General features: G+C 34.8%; 1 protein-coding gene across 4 annotated transcripts in view; it reads right to left on the reverse strand.

The window, feature by feature from the left end:
- The window catches only part of Rlb1 (lysine-rich basic protein Rlb1), a 183939-nt gene that overhangs the window by 87540 nt on the left and 79239 nt on the right, over positions 1–17160 (reverse strand). For 2 of the 4 annotated variants that reach the window (XM_090403375.1, XM_090403378.1), the window contains exon 7: positions 15058–15293. The exons of the other annotated variants lie outside the window; for them this stretch is intronic. In XM_090403375.1, coding sequence (XP_090259501.1) covers positions 15181–15293 — 113 coding nt within the window. In that variant the 3' untranslated portion in view covers positions 15058–15180. Of the gene's footprint in view, positions 1–15057; positions 15294–17160 lie in introns of those variants that run through there. 4 annotated transcript variants of the gene reach the window in all.

The raw sequence follows: 17160 nt of genomic DNA on the forward strand, positions 1-17160 counted from the left end.
CATAAAAGTCTTCCCCACCTGCAAAATCTGTAACATCGAGGAAGCATCACCAATGCATTTGCTAAACTGTATGAATATTTCAAAATGTGAACCCTATAACAACCCAGAAAAGGTGCTGTATAAAATACATGAACTTGACCTCTATGATCTGGTGTAATAATGCCATGTGATAATAAAAATAAATAAAATAAATGATCTCTTTCTTTTCTTCATCCTTTAAAAATCACAACTATATATATTTTTTTCTTTCTACATGGACTCTTAAAAAAATGAATAACCATTAGAAACTACTACCACCACCACGTCTTCATTCCTGCAGCTGTAATGTAGCGTTCTTATTCACATATACATATGAGAGCCTCTATAGCTCAGTCAGTAGACGAAGCCCTTTGATTGGAAGGACCTGGATTCAATTATCATCAGTGACATGAGGAACCTTTATCTGGTCTCTTTTGACTATAGGTTAGTCAATCTCATACGGAGGTAGGGGTGTTTCCACCTGGAAACTTGTTTTTTTTTTTTTTTTTTTTTTTTTTGTCCCCTAGAATGGCCTTGTGAACACACGCCTTTACAGACATAGGAAACTCTAGGAATAAGGAGTAACCAACCTATTTTGGTTTTGAACGCTTAAATGGTAAAATGTATAGGTCTACGTGCGAGCGTAAATTAGAATAGGATATATATGAATAAGAACACTCATTTCTGAAAGTGTGCCATACTTCCATTTTGATCTTGTAGCGAGAGCAATGAGCTGAGACTAACAGTAACATGCAAGGCATTTTTTTTATTGAACAATGAGAAACTTACAAGCTTTGACCAAAACATGTTTACATATCTTCAATTATAAACATAATCAAATTTAAAAGTTAATATTTCAAATTCTAATTGAGATCAAAAATTACAATATCTGTTTCTGGCAAGTGTTTTAATTAAATCATCACATTATATATAACTTGAACATAAGTTAAAATTTGAACAGTTGTGGTCCCCTATATCTTTAACCGAAAAGTTTGAGAGATTTTGATCCTCTGCAAATGAAATTTTAAAAAATTATATCATTAATTCTGTCTTAATGTGTCAGTGTCATCATCTTTGACATGTGGTCTATGCCTTGGTTGGATGTTTTACCTTTTCAATCTATTTCACTAGGAATGGTCTGTTATTTCCAGACCATAATATCTGTACTTGGTTATTAGCATTAAATATATTTGTGTATGCCTTATTTCATTCTTTGTGACAGGTATTTTTAAAAACTCCAGTATATTTATTCTCATTTGTTAAAAACATGATAGATATGTGAATGCTTTGCTTTCTTAATCTGCATTACATAAAGATATTAAAATTTCAGTATTTAGCAGGTTCTATAATATATATTTACAGGGCTTGAAAAATTTTCTGCTAGCTCACCAGGATTGCCAGGTCAGCCTCAGACCTGCTCAATTTATAAGTTTTTGTTAATGCTATAATTTTTAGCACTGATAATTACCTGTGAAATTACTAGTGTCAAGGCAGAGATACTAACTCTTCATATTAGTTTGTTTAATAGTCTGCGAAATATGAAGAAAATTCATTTTATTATTGATACAAGATCATAACTGCTTATGATCTTGTATTGAGAAAATATATATCTTTTTTCACTTATCAATGATTTCTTGTAATGTGGCAGCAACTGAGGAAAAAAAACCCATCGAAACCCACTTAGGATTATGTTTTTAGAATGAAAGATTATATAAGCAAGTAACTGCTTATGATCTTGTATGAGAAAATACGTCTTTTCTCACTTATCATCGATTTCTTGTAATGTGGCAGCAACTTGGAAAAGAGAACAAAAAACATCGAAACACACTTAGGATTATGTTTTCAGAATGAAAATAAAGAAATTATATCACTGAGGAGGGATCTGCAATATATATCATATTTCCAAGTTTTCACATTCACTTTTAATAGTTCCAATTTTGCACATTCCATCAATGGTCATGAAATAAGCTGGTTAATGCTTTCTTCTGTGCATCTGTTTTAGGTAACTGTGTCATGATTAGCTGGTTACTTTGCAGTATGCCTGAGCACTTTCTCAAGTTAAAATGAAATGTGATGAGTTAAAAATACAATACAAAAATATTACATATGACAAAGCACCATAAAATCTTCATCACAACCTTGTACTATTTTTTTTAGCTAAAAATTTTCAGTTGTCATAGATGAGCACTATTTTCTTAAGTCCTATGTATCTGTAAATCTCAACCATAAAAGGTTGAACACTTACTACTATTAAGGGTTAAGTAATTCAGACTAAACATGATACATTTTCAAGCCCTGCTTTCATTAAGTAGGGTAATGTTCTCATAATGGGTAACGAAACTATCAACTAATTGAAACATAGGTAGACATATAAGTAGAATTAATTTTTTTGATTAAATTAATTCTACTAAAAACACATGTATCAAGTGTTTAGTGTGAAATCAAAACTGAACAATGAGAATGTGAGACCACTTGTAAATGGAGTAGGTAGCATAGTCAAAACTGCTCTCAAGTCCCAACAACATTTTATGTATTATTAAAAAATAATAAATAGAGAGAGGCCTATGTGAGGAACAATTTCCAAAAAAGGGGATAACTTAAGCCCATCAGATCTGTTCAGATTAAAGTTAGAGAGATTCAGCCATTCTATGCTGGTGTCCAAAACCCAAGGATGAATACTGTTTCTGAAGATTACAACTGCAAATTCAGGTGAATCAGCTTGTGGCAATTTGTATAACTGACGATTTCAAGTAGAAAGCAAGTACAAATTCATATTTTTAAATTGTGTGCAAAGGGGTCATATGGTAGCACTCAACAAATTGTGTTTGAAGGAAGCTCTTTTCGTGAAGGCATAAAGTTAAAAACTTGGATGTCTTGTAATGTCTCAAAGACATCACCTAGATGATTTCATGTGGGGAAGAATTATTGGAAAGCTTGAAGAAGGCTGCAGAATTACTGATATTGCCAGAGAGTTTGGAATCTCACATAGCGTATCCAGGCTCTGGACAGTGTTTCAAACCAATGTAATGTGTTCCAAGAGTTCGCTAAGCGGTAGCTCTCACTCTACCATGGAGCATGAAGACAGATTTTTGGTTACAACAGTAAAATGTAATCGACACACCATGGCAGGTTAGCTCCATTCAAGCACAGGTATGCGGATATCTCAACAAACTGTGGCAAGACTTCCACGACAAGTAGGCCTATACATTCAAAGGCTTGTAGTCTGCATCCCTTCATCCACAGCTCATTGCAGAGCATGTTTTCAATGGTACTGTATGCATAAAAATTGGACAAGATACCAATGGGCTAATGTACTCTTTACAGATGAGTCGTTTTAGTTTTCCTCTGATTCTAGATGATACTTGATCTGACATGAAAATGGTACTGCTTTTCATTGCAAGAATGTTCTTGAAAGGGATATGAAAGTACTGGGTCATGGTGTGGGGAGGAATTATGATTAATGGATGCACTGAGCTACAAATGCTAGTGAACAATAGTGCAATGAAGTTCTTCAATGTCATGTTTAATTGATATGTGGTGCTGTAGGCAAAGAATTCATTTTTGTGGATGACAGTGCTATATCACATCATACATGAGGGGAGATATTTCTGGAGACCAAGAGGTTAATTAAATCGAGTGGCCAGCACGCTCCCTAGATTTCAACCCCAAAGAACACATTTGGGACGCAATAGAAAGATGCATTGCTACTTGAAATTCTCTTCAGAAAACAAACAAACAAGGCCTTATCCTTGCTCTGAAAGAGGAGTGGACCAGTTTGCCTCAAGAACTCTTGAATCACTTGGTGCTAAGTATGGTAAGACGTTGTGAGAGCTGCATCACAGTTCGGGGTGGACACATTCCATACTGAAATTCTCTCCGCATAGTTTCCTGTAAGCACTGTACATTAATTCCTTAACTACATCCTTAGGAAATTTGTAACTTTTGCCAAATTTAACATATTTTTTGTGTAATATAATTTATTAGTATACTGGCAACAAATTTATGTGCACATTTGGCTGCAGTCATAAATTTTTTTCATATACAGGTAAAAACATAGTTTGTCCTTAGCTTCTGGACACCAGTGCATAAGAAAATGGCTTTTATATGGGACTTAACCTTTTTCCACAGAATCCTAATTTGGAGGAGATGGCAGGTTCAGCAAGTCCAAATTGTTCCATTTGTGGAATCCAATATAACCAAGATTTCACTAAAATGAATACCAAGTATAATTCACAAATGCAAGAAATGTATTCTTTTTGCAGTTCTAATGAACTTTTACTCTCGAGTGAAAAGTCACTCTGAGACTAACTGATTCAAGCATTGCTTTTTTTTCCCCTAAAACAATAAGTGCCAGTATTCATTCTTTGCTAGCAGGAAAAATTTAACATTAAAAGGGCATGAAAATAAAACTAAAAAATTGATATTAAAAAAACTTATATTTCTGGAATAAGAACAGCAAATTAAGTTTAATTATAAATTTATTGTACAAGTATATAAAAAAATAAGTAAATGTACACGATAAATTTCACTAAACACCAAATCTTATTTGCATTCATGACTTATTTTTCACAGTATATTAACAACACCACACACTTATCACAAAGATGTTTTATTAACGCTTATATTTCGCTGATTTTCAACTCAGCATCATCAGAGCACAACACACTTGTATACGCGACAGTGAGTGAGTGAAACAATATACAGTAATTGCAAAAGACAAAAGATCTAAAGTCCTATTTTTGGCGATCTCTAATGAGAGAGAGAAAAAAAAAACAGCAACTATCCAGGAGTTTTTCTTAGGAAAACTGTCTCCCAAATTTTTGACAAATTAATGCAACCATATTTGTTAAGGTTGGGAGAATTCTTCAAAGCCATTGCTGACTCAAAAAAATAATCTTTCAGATTTCTAACGCTCCTAAATAGCATATTCATTTTCCTCCATCTATCCTGTGTGAAGGAGTGTCCAAAGCGTGGTCTGCCAGTCGCAACTTGCCATAATAATAGTACCGAACGTATCTTTCATGTTCTTCCAGACGGATGTTCACTGATCTTCCTGTTTGCACATAATAGGCCAAGTCGCAAGGAACTTCATACACTCCTGGGTGTGCTAAAGAGTGAAGTTTATCCTTAGGCGAGTGGATCAGAGTTGCCAGCTTGACATGAGGTTTGAAAGTGGTGCGAAGGCCATGTTTCAACAATACTTTGGCTATCTTTTCCGATGTACCTCTGATAAAGGAATAGAAATGGTCATGTTGTATTATTGTGCATTAGGGGAGGGCAGAGTAATGGGCTATGTAGTATTTTATCTATTTTGTAGGGATTGTAACCGTTGGCTAAGAACGTATGGCACAGGTATTGGAGTTCAGTGGTCAGAGCTGTATCGTTAGAACAAAAGGCTCTGGCTCTGTGTGTAAGTGTTTTTAAAATGCTGTACTGTTGATGATGTGATTGTTTATGTAGGTATCTTCCTGTGTGTGTGTGGGCTTTCTGTACATAGAAAAAGATAGTGATCCATCTGAAAGGCAGGTGACTAATGTGTCAAGAAATGGTAAACAGTTATTTGATTCTTTTTCTACTGTGAAGTGAATTTAGGTAGGTGACAAAAGCATCCAAAGTGTGTTGTCCATGGGGCCAGATGGCAAACACATCATCTACATAGCATAACCTCACTTGTATGTTGCCGCAGCTACATACAAGCCACAAGTGTAATAAAGGTGCTGGTAACAGCACCTTTATTAGCAGTGATGAGTGACATCAATGTGACACATTTAGAAAATTGCAATATTCATTTATTTTTTACACAATAACCTAGTATGCAAATAAGAATCTAACAGATAAGCTTAGGTGTTGATGGTTATTCATGACTTATTTTTCACGGTATTAACAACACCACACACACTTTTATCACAAAGATGTTTTATTAACACTTATATTTCGCTGATTTTCAACTCAGCATCATCAGAGCACAACACACTTGTATATGCGACAGTGAGTGAGTGAAACAATATACAGTAATTACAAAAGATCTAAAGTCCTATTTTTGGCGCCCTCTAACACCATCCTGTCCCTCCCCCCTCCCAAAAAAAAAAAAAAAAAAAAAACATGCAATATAGCTGACAACTTCTTGGGAGACTGGTGAGGAGAAACACCATAATTGTTAATGACCTCATTTAAAAGAAAGTGGTTTTGTTAAAATCTGTTTGTGTTAATAGCAGTGAGCTTGATGAATAAGAGCGTTAACAGTGACCAATTTTATGAATATAATGGTGGTATGATTAATCATGAAATTAAAATCAGGTATGGGTTTCCCTTTCAAAAGATTCCTATTCCCAGTGCCGGCTCAACACGGTAAGCAGATGATGCATTGCATTCAGGCCGCCTTCTTCAAGGGGTGCTGAAGTGAGTAGAAAAAATAAAAACATTTTAATAATAGCGTTTATTAAATGTGGATATGCACTAAATATATTGTAATAAATACTGCGACTTTTAATAACACCAAAAACCGAAAGTTGTTTTTTGTTATGCATAGTATAGAGCTGCCATTAGACGAGCCGGGCACTCATCCAGGGCATCGCATTTCAGGGGGTGCCCTTACACTATGGACTTCTTTTTGTTTTACATGCAGAGCACATTTGCCAGTTAGGATGGGAGGCATGCACGTGTACCCATCTTAACCTGTATTATGAAGTGAAATTTGGGCATTGTAAATCCTCAATTTCTAAACACATTGAATGTGTAGTTAATTCACACCGAGGTAAGTAGATTCAAAATTTAATTTTTATAAATCAAAGAAAAATTTATGCATTTCTTTAAGTATTTATATCTTACCAAATTTTTTGTTCAATAGATTTTTTTATTTCAGAATGGAACTCCTGGAGCTGAATTATAAATAACTACACTATCTAATTTTCTACTGGTTTGAAGATTTTCACAGACAGTATTCAATATATATTAGTTCATTTTACTATTTGATAAAAGAACTGAAGGAGATACTTTTAATTCATAACTTTTTTTTTTTAATCTACAATCATTTGTTCAACTGTCTGTTGACATTATTCTAAGTTTTAGAAATTCTATTCTATATTTTTACCACATAAAAACCGTTTACATGTATGCAACAAAAAAGAAAGTTCAGCAGTGTTAGTTTTTTTTTCCCCTTATAAATGTCCAAATATGAGGACTTTTACTCCTGCTGGAAATAACTTTTGTCTTAAAAATACTACACAATCTTCTCAGCTGGAGGTAAAGGTTAAAAGCTTAGATTATTCTTAATACTATTGAGAAAGAAATACCACTTCTTTAGAAGTCACACCAAAGAGCCTCAACCAGTAGCATAAAATTTGATGCAGTTATTTAAGAAAGAAAGAAAGAAATATTTGAGTTAAAAAATAGGTGCATGTGTTGCACAAGGGGGGGGGGGGGGGAAGGATCCACCTATTCATTCTGCTGATGTTTGAAATTATTTATTTTCCAAATCGTTCACAAGACAATTGTTACAAATGAAAATCATTTGGGGATTTAAAACCCACTCGTACATTTTACTGTAAAATTGTAGTAAAAGTATAGCTACTTCAAAGTATAGCTATTTTTCCACCTATTTAAACTAGCAGTAAATGTCTTTTCCAAATATGCGGTGATGATTTCTTCTTTGTACTAAAAGAAAATGCCAGATGATGATAATAAGAAGAAAATACATAGTATTTTCTTTTTCATTGGTGGAGATTCCAGAATGAAATATGCTTCATAATGTACTTTCTTTGTGTTTTTTGAAAAAAAAGTGCACATGATTATTTTCTTGCTATTTTTGTCAACTGAACATCGGAAATAATGAGAATGACTAACTATAGCAGATTTGTAGCATTTATGACCTCTTGACTTAGAAGAGTGAACCTGTGTTACCTAGAATTTCGTTAAATTATTAAAATTTTAAAATATCGCAAAAATATATTCAGTAGTATTTCAAATGAACTCACAGTTGAAAAACTGAACAAATTGTTATTATTATTGTTTATTTGTAGTGCTTATTTCAATAATAATAATGCTTTCTTTACCATTGTAAAATAATCTTTCGTGAGTGAAAGCAACATAAATATGTATATGAAGAAATTATTTGAGACATGTCCTATACGGAAATGATTAAAAGTTTGTTTTGTAGTATTCTAAGCCTCTCCCCTCCCGCTGCCACAACTGCTCGTAGTAACTGAATTATAAATATCTACTATCTTCTAATTTCGTATTTTATACTTTTCACATTATGTACACTTCACATTTGATATGATGAAAGATTTTTATATTATTATCTATGAAGCAAAGTCGTCAAAGCGCGTCCTTAGTGTTCTATGAAATTTGATTTTGAACAAAAATAAAAATAATCTGGAACATCGACAATCTGTATTTTTTTTTTATATATTTTAAATAATTATCTTGAATTTAATTATCTCGACTAGATAAATTAGCACAAAAAAATTTAAAATGATCTTGGTTTTCCAAGGTAAAGCAATATTCAACTGAATAAAGTATGCAAGGATCTCTTATTTTGTCCTGGCATTAAAACTTGTAAAATAAAAGAAGAAAATAAATAATTTCTATATTTTTAGTCTATCCAATATAACTATACAAGTCCAGTTACCCAGCATAGAACAAGGAACTGCATTTTTTTTTTGTTATAGGCAACTGAGATGCAGCTCTGATTACAAGATAATCTGGTTAAGTGTTCTCTTCAGAGTGAAGGATTATCACACATTCAAATGGACATGATGGCCAAATTGCACTTCTTATCTGTGTTCTTTCAACAGAGAGCACACATCACATCCAGATTTTGCCGGACATGTATATATACAGGGTGTTCGGGATAAATTTGACAGTTTCGTAAGGAAAAAGAAAATCTTCTTTGTATCTATTAAATTTAATGAATTGACAAAAAAACATTACAGGCAGAGTTAATTACAATACTATCAACAAGATTTACTCAAAATAACCACCATTAGCATCGATCACAGCTTCAATTCTGCTTCGGAACCTCGAACAAGCTGATGCTACAGTCTCCCTGGGAAGGGCCGCAAAAACTGTTTTAATTTTATCCATTAACTGGGCTTTTGTATTACTGGAAGTGCGATTGGTGTCTTTTTCAACTGCGCCCCATACAAAATAATCCATGGGGTTAAGGTCTGGGGAGTTTGGAGGCCAAACATTTGGACTGGTGAAGTCGTAGAAATTTTCAGACAACCATTTTTGACTTTTCCCAGAGGTGTGGCAAGGGGCCGAATCCTGCTGCCATACATACGGCCTACCATTGGCTACCCTTGTTATCCAGGGCTTGACTACAGTTAGCAACTCCACGAACAAAGCCCGAATTCCAATGCCAGGGTTCTTCAACACCTGTTCCTGCAGATTTGCGAGGAATTCTGCTGTACGAACGCAATCAGATCGTCTGCTAGGGATCTTTCTTCTTGCTACATCCTCGTAGTCACCATTGCAAGTCTCTAGTTCATGCCTGATTGTTTTTACTGTATTCAGGGAGCATTGGACAGCAGTCGTAATATCCTTATTTTGATGGCGGGCACGAATCATCATGATACAAGTTATTCTCTTCCATGATTCAGGTGGGTTCCAGCTATCCATCCTTTCTGACATCTTGTATATGAATGAAGAAGGGTCCAAACTTTTAAATGAAGAGAAGTGTGTGTTAATACATGTAACTTACGGAAAAATATAATTAATTATAAATATGTCAAATTTATCCCGAACACCCTGTATATATATCTGGACATCCTGGCCAGTTGGGAGGTTAATGTATGTATTTTTCAAAGTACACCCTTTTTCATAAAAAATATGTGTTTTGATTTTATAATCTTTAAATTTTAAGTACATTAAAAAAAAAGTAAGGGGTGCTCAACGTAAAATTGCATTTGGGCACCAGAATCCCTAGAGCCGGCACTGCCTATTCCTATTTGGGTGATGAAGCATAGTTTAGGAAGGAAGCCATTCATCCTTTTCTATTTCATAAGTAATGCTACTGGTCTTTGTGCAAAAGTCTTGAAAGTTCAGACAGGGAACTTGCTATGCCAGAAAGATATCCATATATCTCTCCCATACTACCAAAGATCTAGGATGGATGGATTACAGAGTGCTTGCTGTTCAAACAATTCCATAAAGTAAGATATGCACTGAAACACAAATTAGATCAAGTGGATAACAAAAAAAAGTGGAAAGTTACCCACTAATTATAGTTTCATCTAACAGAGCATTCATGAAGACAGACATGGTATAAAGCCTGATTAAGAAGTCATTTGGAGTAAGATGAAGCAAGCTTCAAGATGTTTTTCTTTAAAATGGAGACTGCTTTTGAAGAATAATGTCAGTAAATTAGAGAAACATATGACTTTGTAAGAAGGTAATCCTACACAGTCAACGTGTAATGGAACAGCTACTTTTTTTATTATTATTATAACAAACCTCCATGGAGTCAGACTTATCTTGGGAAATACAGTTTATCATACAGTGCTTTAAATATGTTCACTGTCTCTGTGCTCACCATACTCACAGGCAACGTATTCCAAGCACTCACCACTCTCCCTGCAAAATTCCTGCTCCTCATCCCCTTGCTCTCACACTCCTTATACAGATTCTAGGAAGGACCTCTTGTTCTCTTCCTATCTTCACCCATTCTATGCAAAACCAAAACCTCCCTGGCATTAATCTGGTAATAACCTCTTAACAGCTTAATATGTCTTAAAACCTGGCAAAGACCCTACAATTGCTTCCAACTACCATCCTATTGCCTTGTTAAGTATCTGCCTGAAACTTCTCGAAAGAATGCTATACAACAGAATTTCTTCAAGTATACATAATAGAATTCCACAGGAACAGGCTGGCTTCAAACCTGACAGAAGTTGTTACGATCAAGTACTGGCCTTGACAACCTTTATAGAGAACGGTTATGAAAAACAATTGAAAACAATAGCGGTATTCGTGGACCTCTCTGCTGCCTATGACACAGTATGGAGAGAGGGTCTTATCTTAAAATTCCTAGAAACTATCCCATCACCAAAACTAGCCAACCTAATTAATCAAATACTAGCAGACAGATGGATACAAGTATCTCTCAACGAATCCCAAAGTAAATTCTTTAAGATTAAAAATGGCCTACCTCAGAGGTCAGTTCTTGCCCCATTGCTCTTTAACTTATATATTAGTGATATCCCAGAGACAGCATCAAGGAGATTCATGTATGATGACGATATTGCCAATGCAACTCAACATTCCAAAAAGCTGAGAACACCTTAACTGAAGATCTGGCTGTACTTGATAAATACTTTAGACGATGGCGATTACAACCTAACCTGAACAAAACTGAAGTAGCATCTTTTCATTTAAGTAATATCCAGGCCAACTATATTCCAAAAGTTTACTTCAGAAATAAACAGGTGAAATTTAACAATCATCCAAAATACCTAGGAGTTACCCTAGACAGAAGTTTGACATTTAAATATCATCTAGAAAATATTGCTGGGAAATTAAAAACTCGTAGTAATATAATTCATAAACTTGCTGGTACTTCTTGGGGTGCTGATGCCAACACACTGCATACTATCGCACTGTCTTTGGTCTATTCCACAGCAGAGTATTGTGCTTCTGTGTGGCTGAACAGTGCACACGCTTCTTTGGTCGATGTCCAGCTGAATCAAACTATGAGGATAATCTCTGGAGCTTTAAGATCTACTCCTGGCTACTGGCTCCCAACTCTCAGTAATATAGCCCCTCCCTCACTCCGCAGGACCCAAGCCTTAAGCAAACTATGGACAAAAATAATTGGAAACAGTTCCTTGCCTATCCACCAAGACATTTCCTTCCATACTTCACAAAGACTGAAATCCAGGCACCCTGCCTGGAGGAGTGCAATACAAATAAACGACCAGAACTTCGAGTCATTGGGAGCGTATTGGTTTCAACATACCTCCAATCTTCAAATACCCATCTTGAATCCGACATCTCGTCTGGAGGGTTTCAATCTCCCTAGACATGTATGGACCACTTTAAATCAGATCAGAACAGGACATGTAAGCATCTCTTGCATAAATGGAAATGGTCCGATACTCCAAACTGTGAATGCGGAAGAGGGATCCAGACTATCAATCACATTGTGCTTGAGTGCCCTATCTACTCATTCTCAGGTTCTAAAGAGGACTTTTTTAAACTGACCCCCAGAATCCCTGGAGTGGATCTGGGATTTAAGGATTAAGCTCTGACTCCTGATTCTTAATTTTGATGATTAATCATTTCAACCTAGTATATCCCTTTTGATATGATTTTTACAATTGTTTTTATGCTGTTTTATGTAATTGTATGTTTTATTCTGAGACCTGTACATCATATGCTAAATAAAATAAATAACAGCTTATATGTCTCAATCATATCCCCTCTCCTCCTATCCACCAGTTTCTGCAAATTGCATTTTGTCAATCTGTGTTCATACTCAACATTCCAGAGACCACCGTAGTCAATTGTCTCTCTGAACCTTTTCCAATACATCATCTTTTTGAAACCCAGGTGATCAAATCTGCACACAGTAATCCATGTGGCCTAATTAAAGCTTTATACATAACATCCTTACTTCTACAAATCAGTGCCCTCTACATCATTCCCATTATCCTCTGTATTGTCCCCTTTTGGTAGAGAGAGACTGATCTCTTTGGTTTCTTCATTTCAAATGGTACAGCCATGAGTGAGTTTGCTTAGTCAATTTAACTGACTGAAAATTGGATAATCAGTAGGGTAGTCATATAGCATTAAAATAAGTGTTCTCTAGGCCCCCCAAACCATAATTGCTTTTCTCTCATCAGCTTTTGTGATCACAAAATTATCATTTTTCTTTTAAGGACAGCTAGTCTTTAAATTTTGGATAAGATAGATTACATGCTGGGGGTTAGTAACCTTGACAACAGTTGTTAATATTTCTGGATGTCTCCTTAATTAAAGAAGCAATAAATGCTATATCCAAAGGTCCTGATTTTTGCAATTACTTCTAAAACTGTTTCAGTCATGGATTTTTTTCTCTCCTTGCAATAGATATACAGTATGTCTACATAATAATACTACATAATATATGTCTGCATAATACTAGTAGTAGTGGTAGATGGCATTGGTGGATTTGAGTGGTGGAGACAGAGTTGTAGAGCAGGTGCCCTCTCTCAATGAGTCTTTGGACTCCCTGGAGGTGTCAAATAACAACAATAATAATAATAATCCTTCATCACCTAATCTGGCTGATCCAGAACTTAAAGCATTGCTGTTCTTAAGAGAAATAAGTATTTTTTAATCACAAAAAAAGCTGCTAAGGGAAAAGCAGTTGTGGTTCAAGACAGAAATACTAGAGAAAATTTACTTTAATGCATGCCATTTATTATTCATCCTCTTTTGATGATCCAACTTTTAATCAGTTAAATACTAAACAAACACACTGATGGCATTACTAGTTGGGGTGAAGAAACCAAAAAAGCACGAACATATAATGATCATCCTTGTAGATTGTATGGTCCCCCAAAATCCATAAAGCAGATGTTCTGTTATGACCTGTCATTGACGTAGGTTCATCTAGTTACCCAGCAGCTTTTTAATTTAGTCCTTCACAAGTAAATCCACATTCTTTATCAAAAAACAATCCCCAATTTAAAGAAAATCTTGGAGGTCTTAGCACAAATGACTTCTTCATCAAACTTGGTATTGTCTCTTTTCATAGACATTCCCTTAGATAGTGTTCATCTTTTTGATTTTATCATCCACTTGGACTACTTCATTTTCAGCACAAATTTAACTGCAAACAGAAGGTACTGCTACAGGTCTTTCTCCTATCTTTGTAAGTAAATTAGATCCATCCTAGAATCTCTGCATGGAACAAATACATTTTTTTTTTTAATTTTTTGTTTGTTTTAATATCTTTTCCACACAAGAAGCTACAAGGCCTATATCAAGTAAATGCCATGTCTGGGCTAAGGAAATCTTTGCATTATTGCAAAGTTCCTTGTCTGAACTAAAAGACTTTCCCAAAAAGATCACTGCATTTCCTTCTTAAACTCGCTTATGTTTCATCAATAAAATGGGAAGCCTTTAGTTTCCTGTCTTTAGAAAAAAAAAATCTACACCAGACTTTGTCCATGCTTGATCACACCACCATTAAATCTCTTCTTCATTGAACTTGCTCACTATGCTCTACTACCTCATTACTAACAAGAAACAGTTTTTCAAAACCACCTTCTTATGATTGGCTTCACTGAGTCTTCTGCGTGAACCTACTCTCTGTCCAATTCTCTGCACCTATTCATTATAATGACCATCCCAGATTATAGTAACCCATGAGGCAGAAGGACATTTCTTCCAGTATAGGATTCTGTGAAAAAGACTGAAGTCCTACATAAACGCCATTTTGTTAGCAGTTATATAAAGAAAGATGTGAAACCTTGCTACATTGTTCACACCATTTTTTATGGGGAACTATTTTCTTTCAAAGCCCTTCCTAGTTTTTTACATATACAAATATGTTGTTAGGAGTTGAGAGCAGTTTGAATACAGTACTCTTCTTTATTAACATGGAGAGCTGACACATTCTCATTGCTAAGTTAGACTAGATGCACCACAACACAACAGACAAATAGAGAATGCAACCAATGCATCCTCAGGCATTTGGTTTCTGCAATATGTATATTCTATAAATTCCATGGAAAATGTTCATCTGAAATAGCATCAATGATTTCCCCACTCAGTACTAAGTTTGTTATAACATGCACCTGTCACCCAAGATTCCCTTCACATTACACCTTGAAACCCACAGAACAAGTTTCTTTTTCTCCTCCTCCATTCCTGCTATTGCTGTATTTGTGGAACAGTCTTCCCTCTGATGTGTTTCCCAAGGATGACAATATACAGGCTTTTAAATCAAATGTAAACAAGTTTCTCCTTTCTCAACCCACTACCCATACACAGTACTAACATACTGTAGTTGATCAACTAACTTCTTGTGTATGAGCTAAAAAAAAAACAAGATTTATACACCAACTTTAAATTTTTATATACATTGAAGAGCAACTGTACATAAATGCATGATGAACAAGCTTATTTCCTTTGTAATCAATCAGTAATAATTAATGAATTTTTTTTAAGTAGTGCCTAATCAGTGAATTTCACTCTTTTGCCTTGGAATGTTTGAATCTTCATTTGCTGTTGTCTTAATTTTCGTTTTGCTTCCCAAGAAGGATGTATGGACTGATCAGGTGTTTTTCCTAAAAAAGTAAAGTGCATTTTAAGTACCTTATATATTATTAATGTAAATCAATAAATTTGCATTATGCACTGCATAGTTTTTGAGTTTTTTTCTCCAGGGGCTACAACTTCCAGTTGTTCAAGAAATATGTCATGCTGCTTCTTGCTTGCTTAATAGCAATGATATTTTTCTAATACCACAGAATCAAAGGACACATCTTAAGAAGTACACTGGAACTCTCATACCTGTTCTTGAATAATTTCTAGATAACTTGAAGACGATTATGTATGCTTAGGTCTGTTAGTACAGAATACATGTTACGTGGCTATATTATAAATTCTCAAACTGTTCTTATTATTCACCAAAGAAGGTATGAATGGTTAGTGTTTAAGACTATGAAGTGTATTACAGTTAATTCTTGCTATAACAAACTACTAAAAACTACTGACCTAAGTCAATACATCTCAGACACTAAGGTATGTAAGTGAGGAATTGAATCTGAAGTTCTGTTTGTTTCTCCACAAGTTATCTAATGTTAAGACTTAAGTAACCACCTGAAAGTTTCAATAATGACATTTTATTGATGAATAGATGTACATCTAGAATCTGGTCACCTTACTAAGGTGAGGTGACCCTAAGGAGTTAGATATAAATTTCACTTACAGAACTCAATTTTGGATGAGTCAAGTTCATAATTTTTTGTTCAATATACTACAAGGCAACTGTTGGATAAATGAGTTCATAGCCCTTGGCTATTTATTATTTTTTTACATGCTATTATGGCACATGACCAATATAGTGATACTGTAGAAATCATCACTTTTCAGTATAATAAATTCTGAGGAGAAAAGTACACCCTCCAGAGAGTTAGCATAACTGCAGATTTTCAGCTGTCCTCACAATAAGCTTTTATTAAGTATCTAGGTGACCTTTCCATGCATCTTCTCTCAAGTACTTATGTGACAATTTGCCAAATATTTATAGCTAATGAATTGCTTAAGGGTCAGTAGTAGATAACTGGAGACGTGCATATAGCCTTTTAAGAGATGCAAAGAGCTGGTCAGCATTTCTGAACTAATGTATAATCATCTTCTGATGGTGCATCCTGTTAGCAGATGGTTTTTTTTTTTAATTGGTTTAAACAAAAGGACCATGATAACACAATGTGAAAGAAGAAATGTCATGCCATCTGAACCAGATTCAACATAAGTACTGTAATGGAAAAGATGTAGAACTGCCAGAAGAATTAGTGAAAGGAAGGAATAGTTACAGTACAGAATACATGTTACGTGGCTACATTATGGGGATAATCTTGAATGGCAGAATTCATTAGAGCTGACATAAAGCAAAAGAAAGGCTGGTCCTTGTTTGGATCTAAGCCAATAATAATAATAATGATCAGTACTTGAACTGATATATGTGCACAAATTCAATAAAAGAAAGTCTTATAATGTCACTGTTGACAGAAATATCTTCTTGTTGGTTCAAGACATAAGGGTGTGTGTGTGTATATATACAGGGGATTATCAAAATAATGGAAACAACTAAAAATTTTCTGAAGAATTTTTTTATTAATAAGCTGTAGGCCACCAAATTTGATATGCATAGACTGATACAAGTCATGTGCACAAAATAATGGAATTTGGGACCATTCCTACAAAATATGATTGAACCTTGGAGAACTGATTGGAGACAATGCCTTGTCCGTTTCCATATTTTGTTATAATCTTTGATACTGTGGCTCGTGATACATCTATGATTTATGCTGCTGCTGCAAGCCTCACTCCAATGATCATACTTTTTTTTTTTTTTTGGAAATCACTGAGGTCTGACATTTTGCACACTAACTGCACAACAGCTAATTCAACATTGATTGTGGCACTGCT

Source organism: Typopeltis vanoorti, chromosome 14, assembly GCF_054136105.1.
Source record: "Typopeltis vanoorti isolate ZY-2024b chromosome 14, IOZ_Tvanoo_1.0, whole genome shotgun sequence".
In the NCBI taxonomy this organism is placed as follows: domain Eukaryota; kingdom Metazoa; phylum Arthropoda; class Arachnida; order Uropygi; family Thelyphonidae; genus Typopeltis; species Typopeltis vanoorti.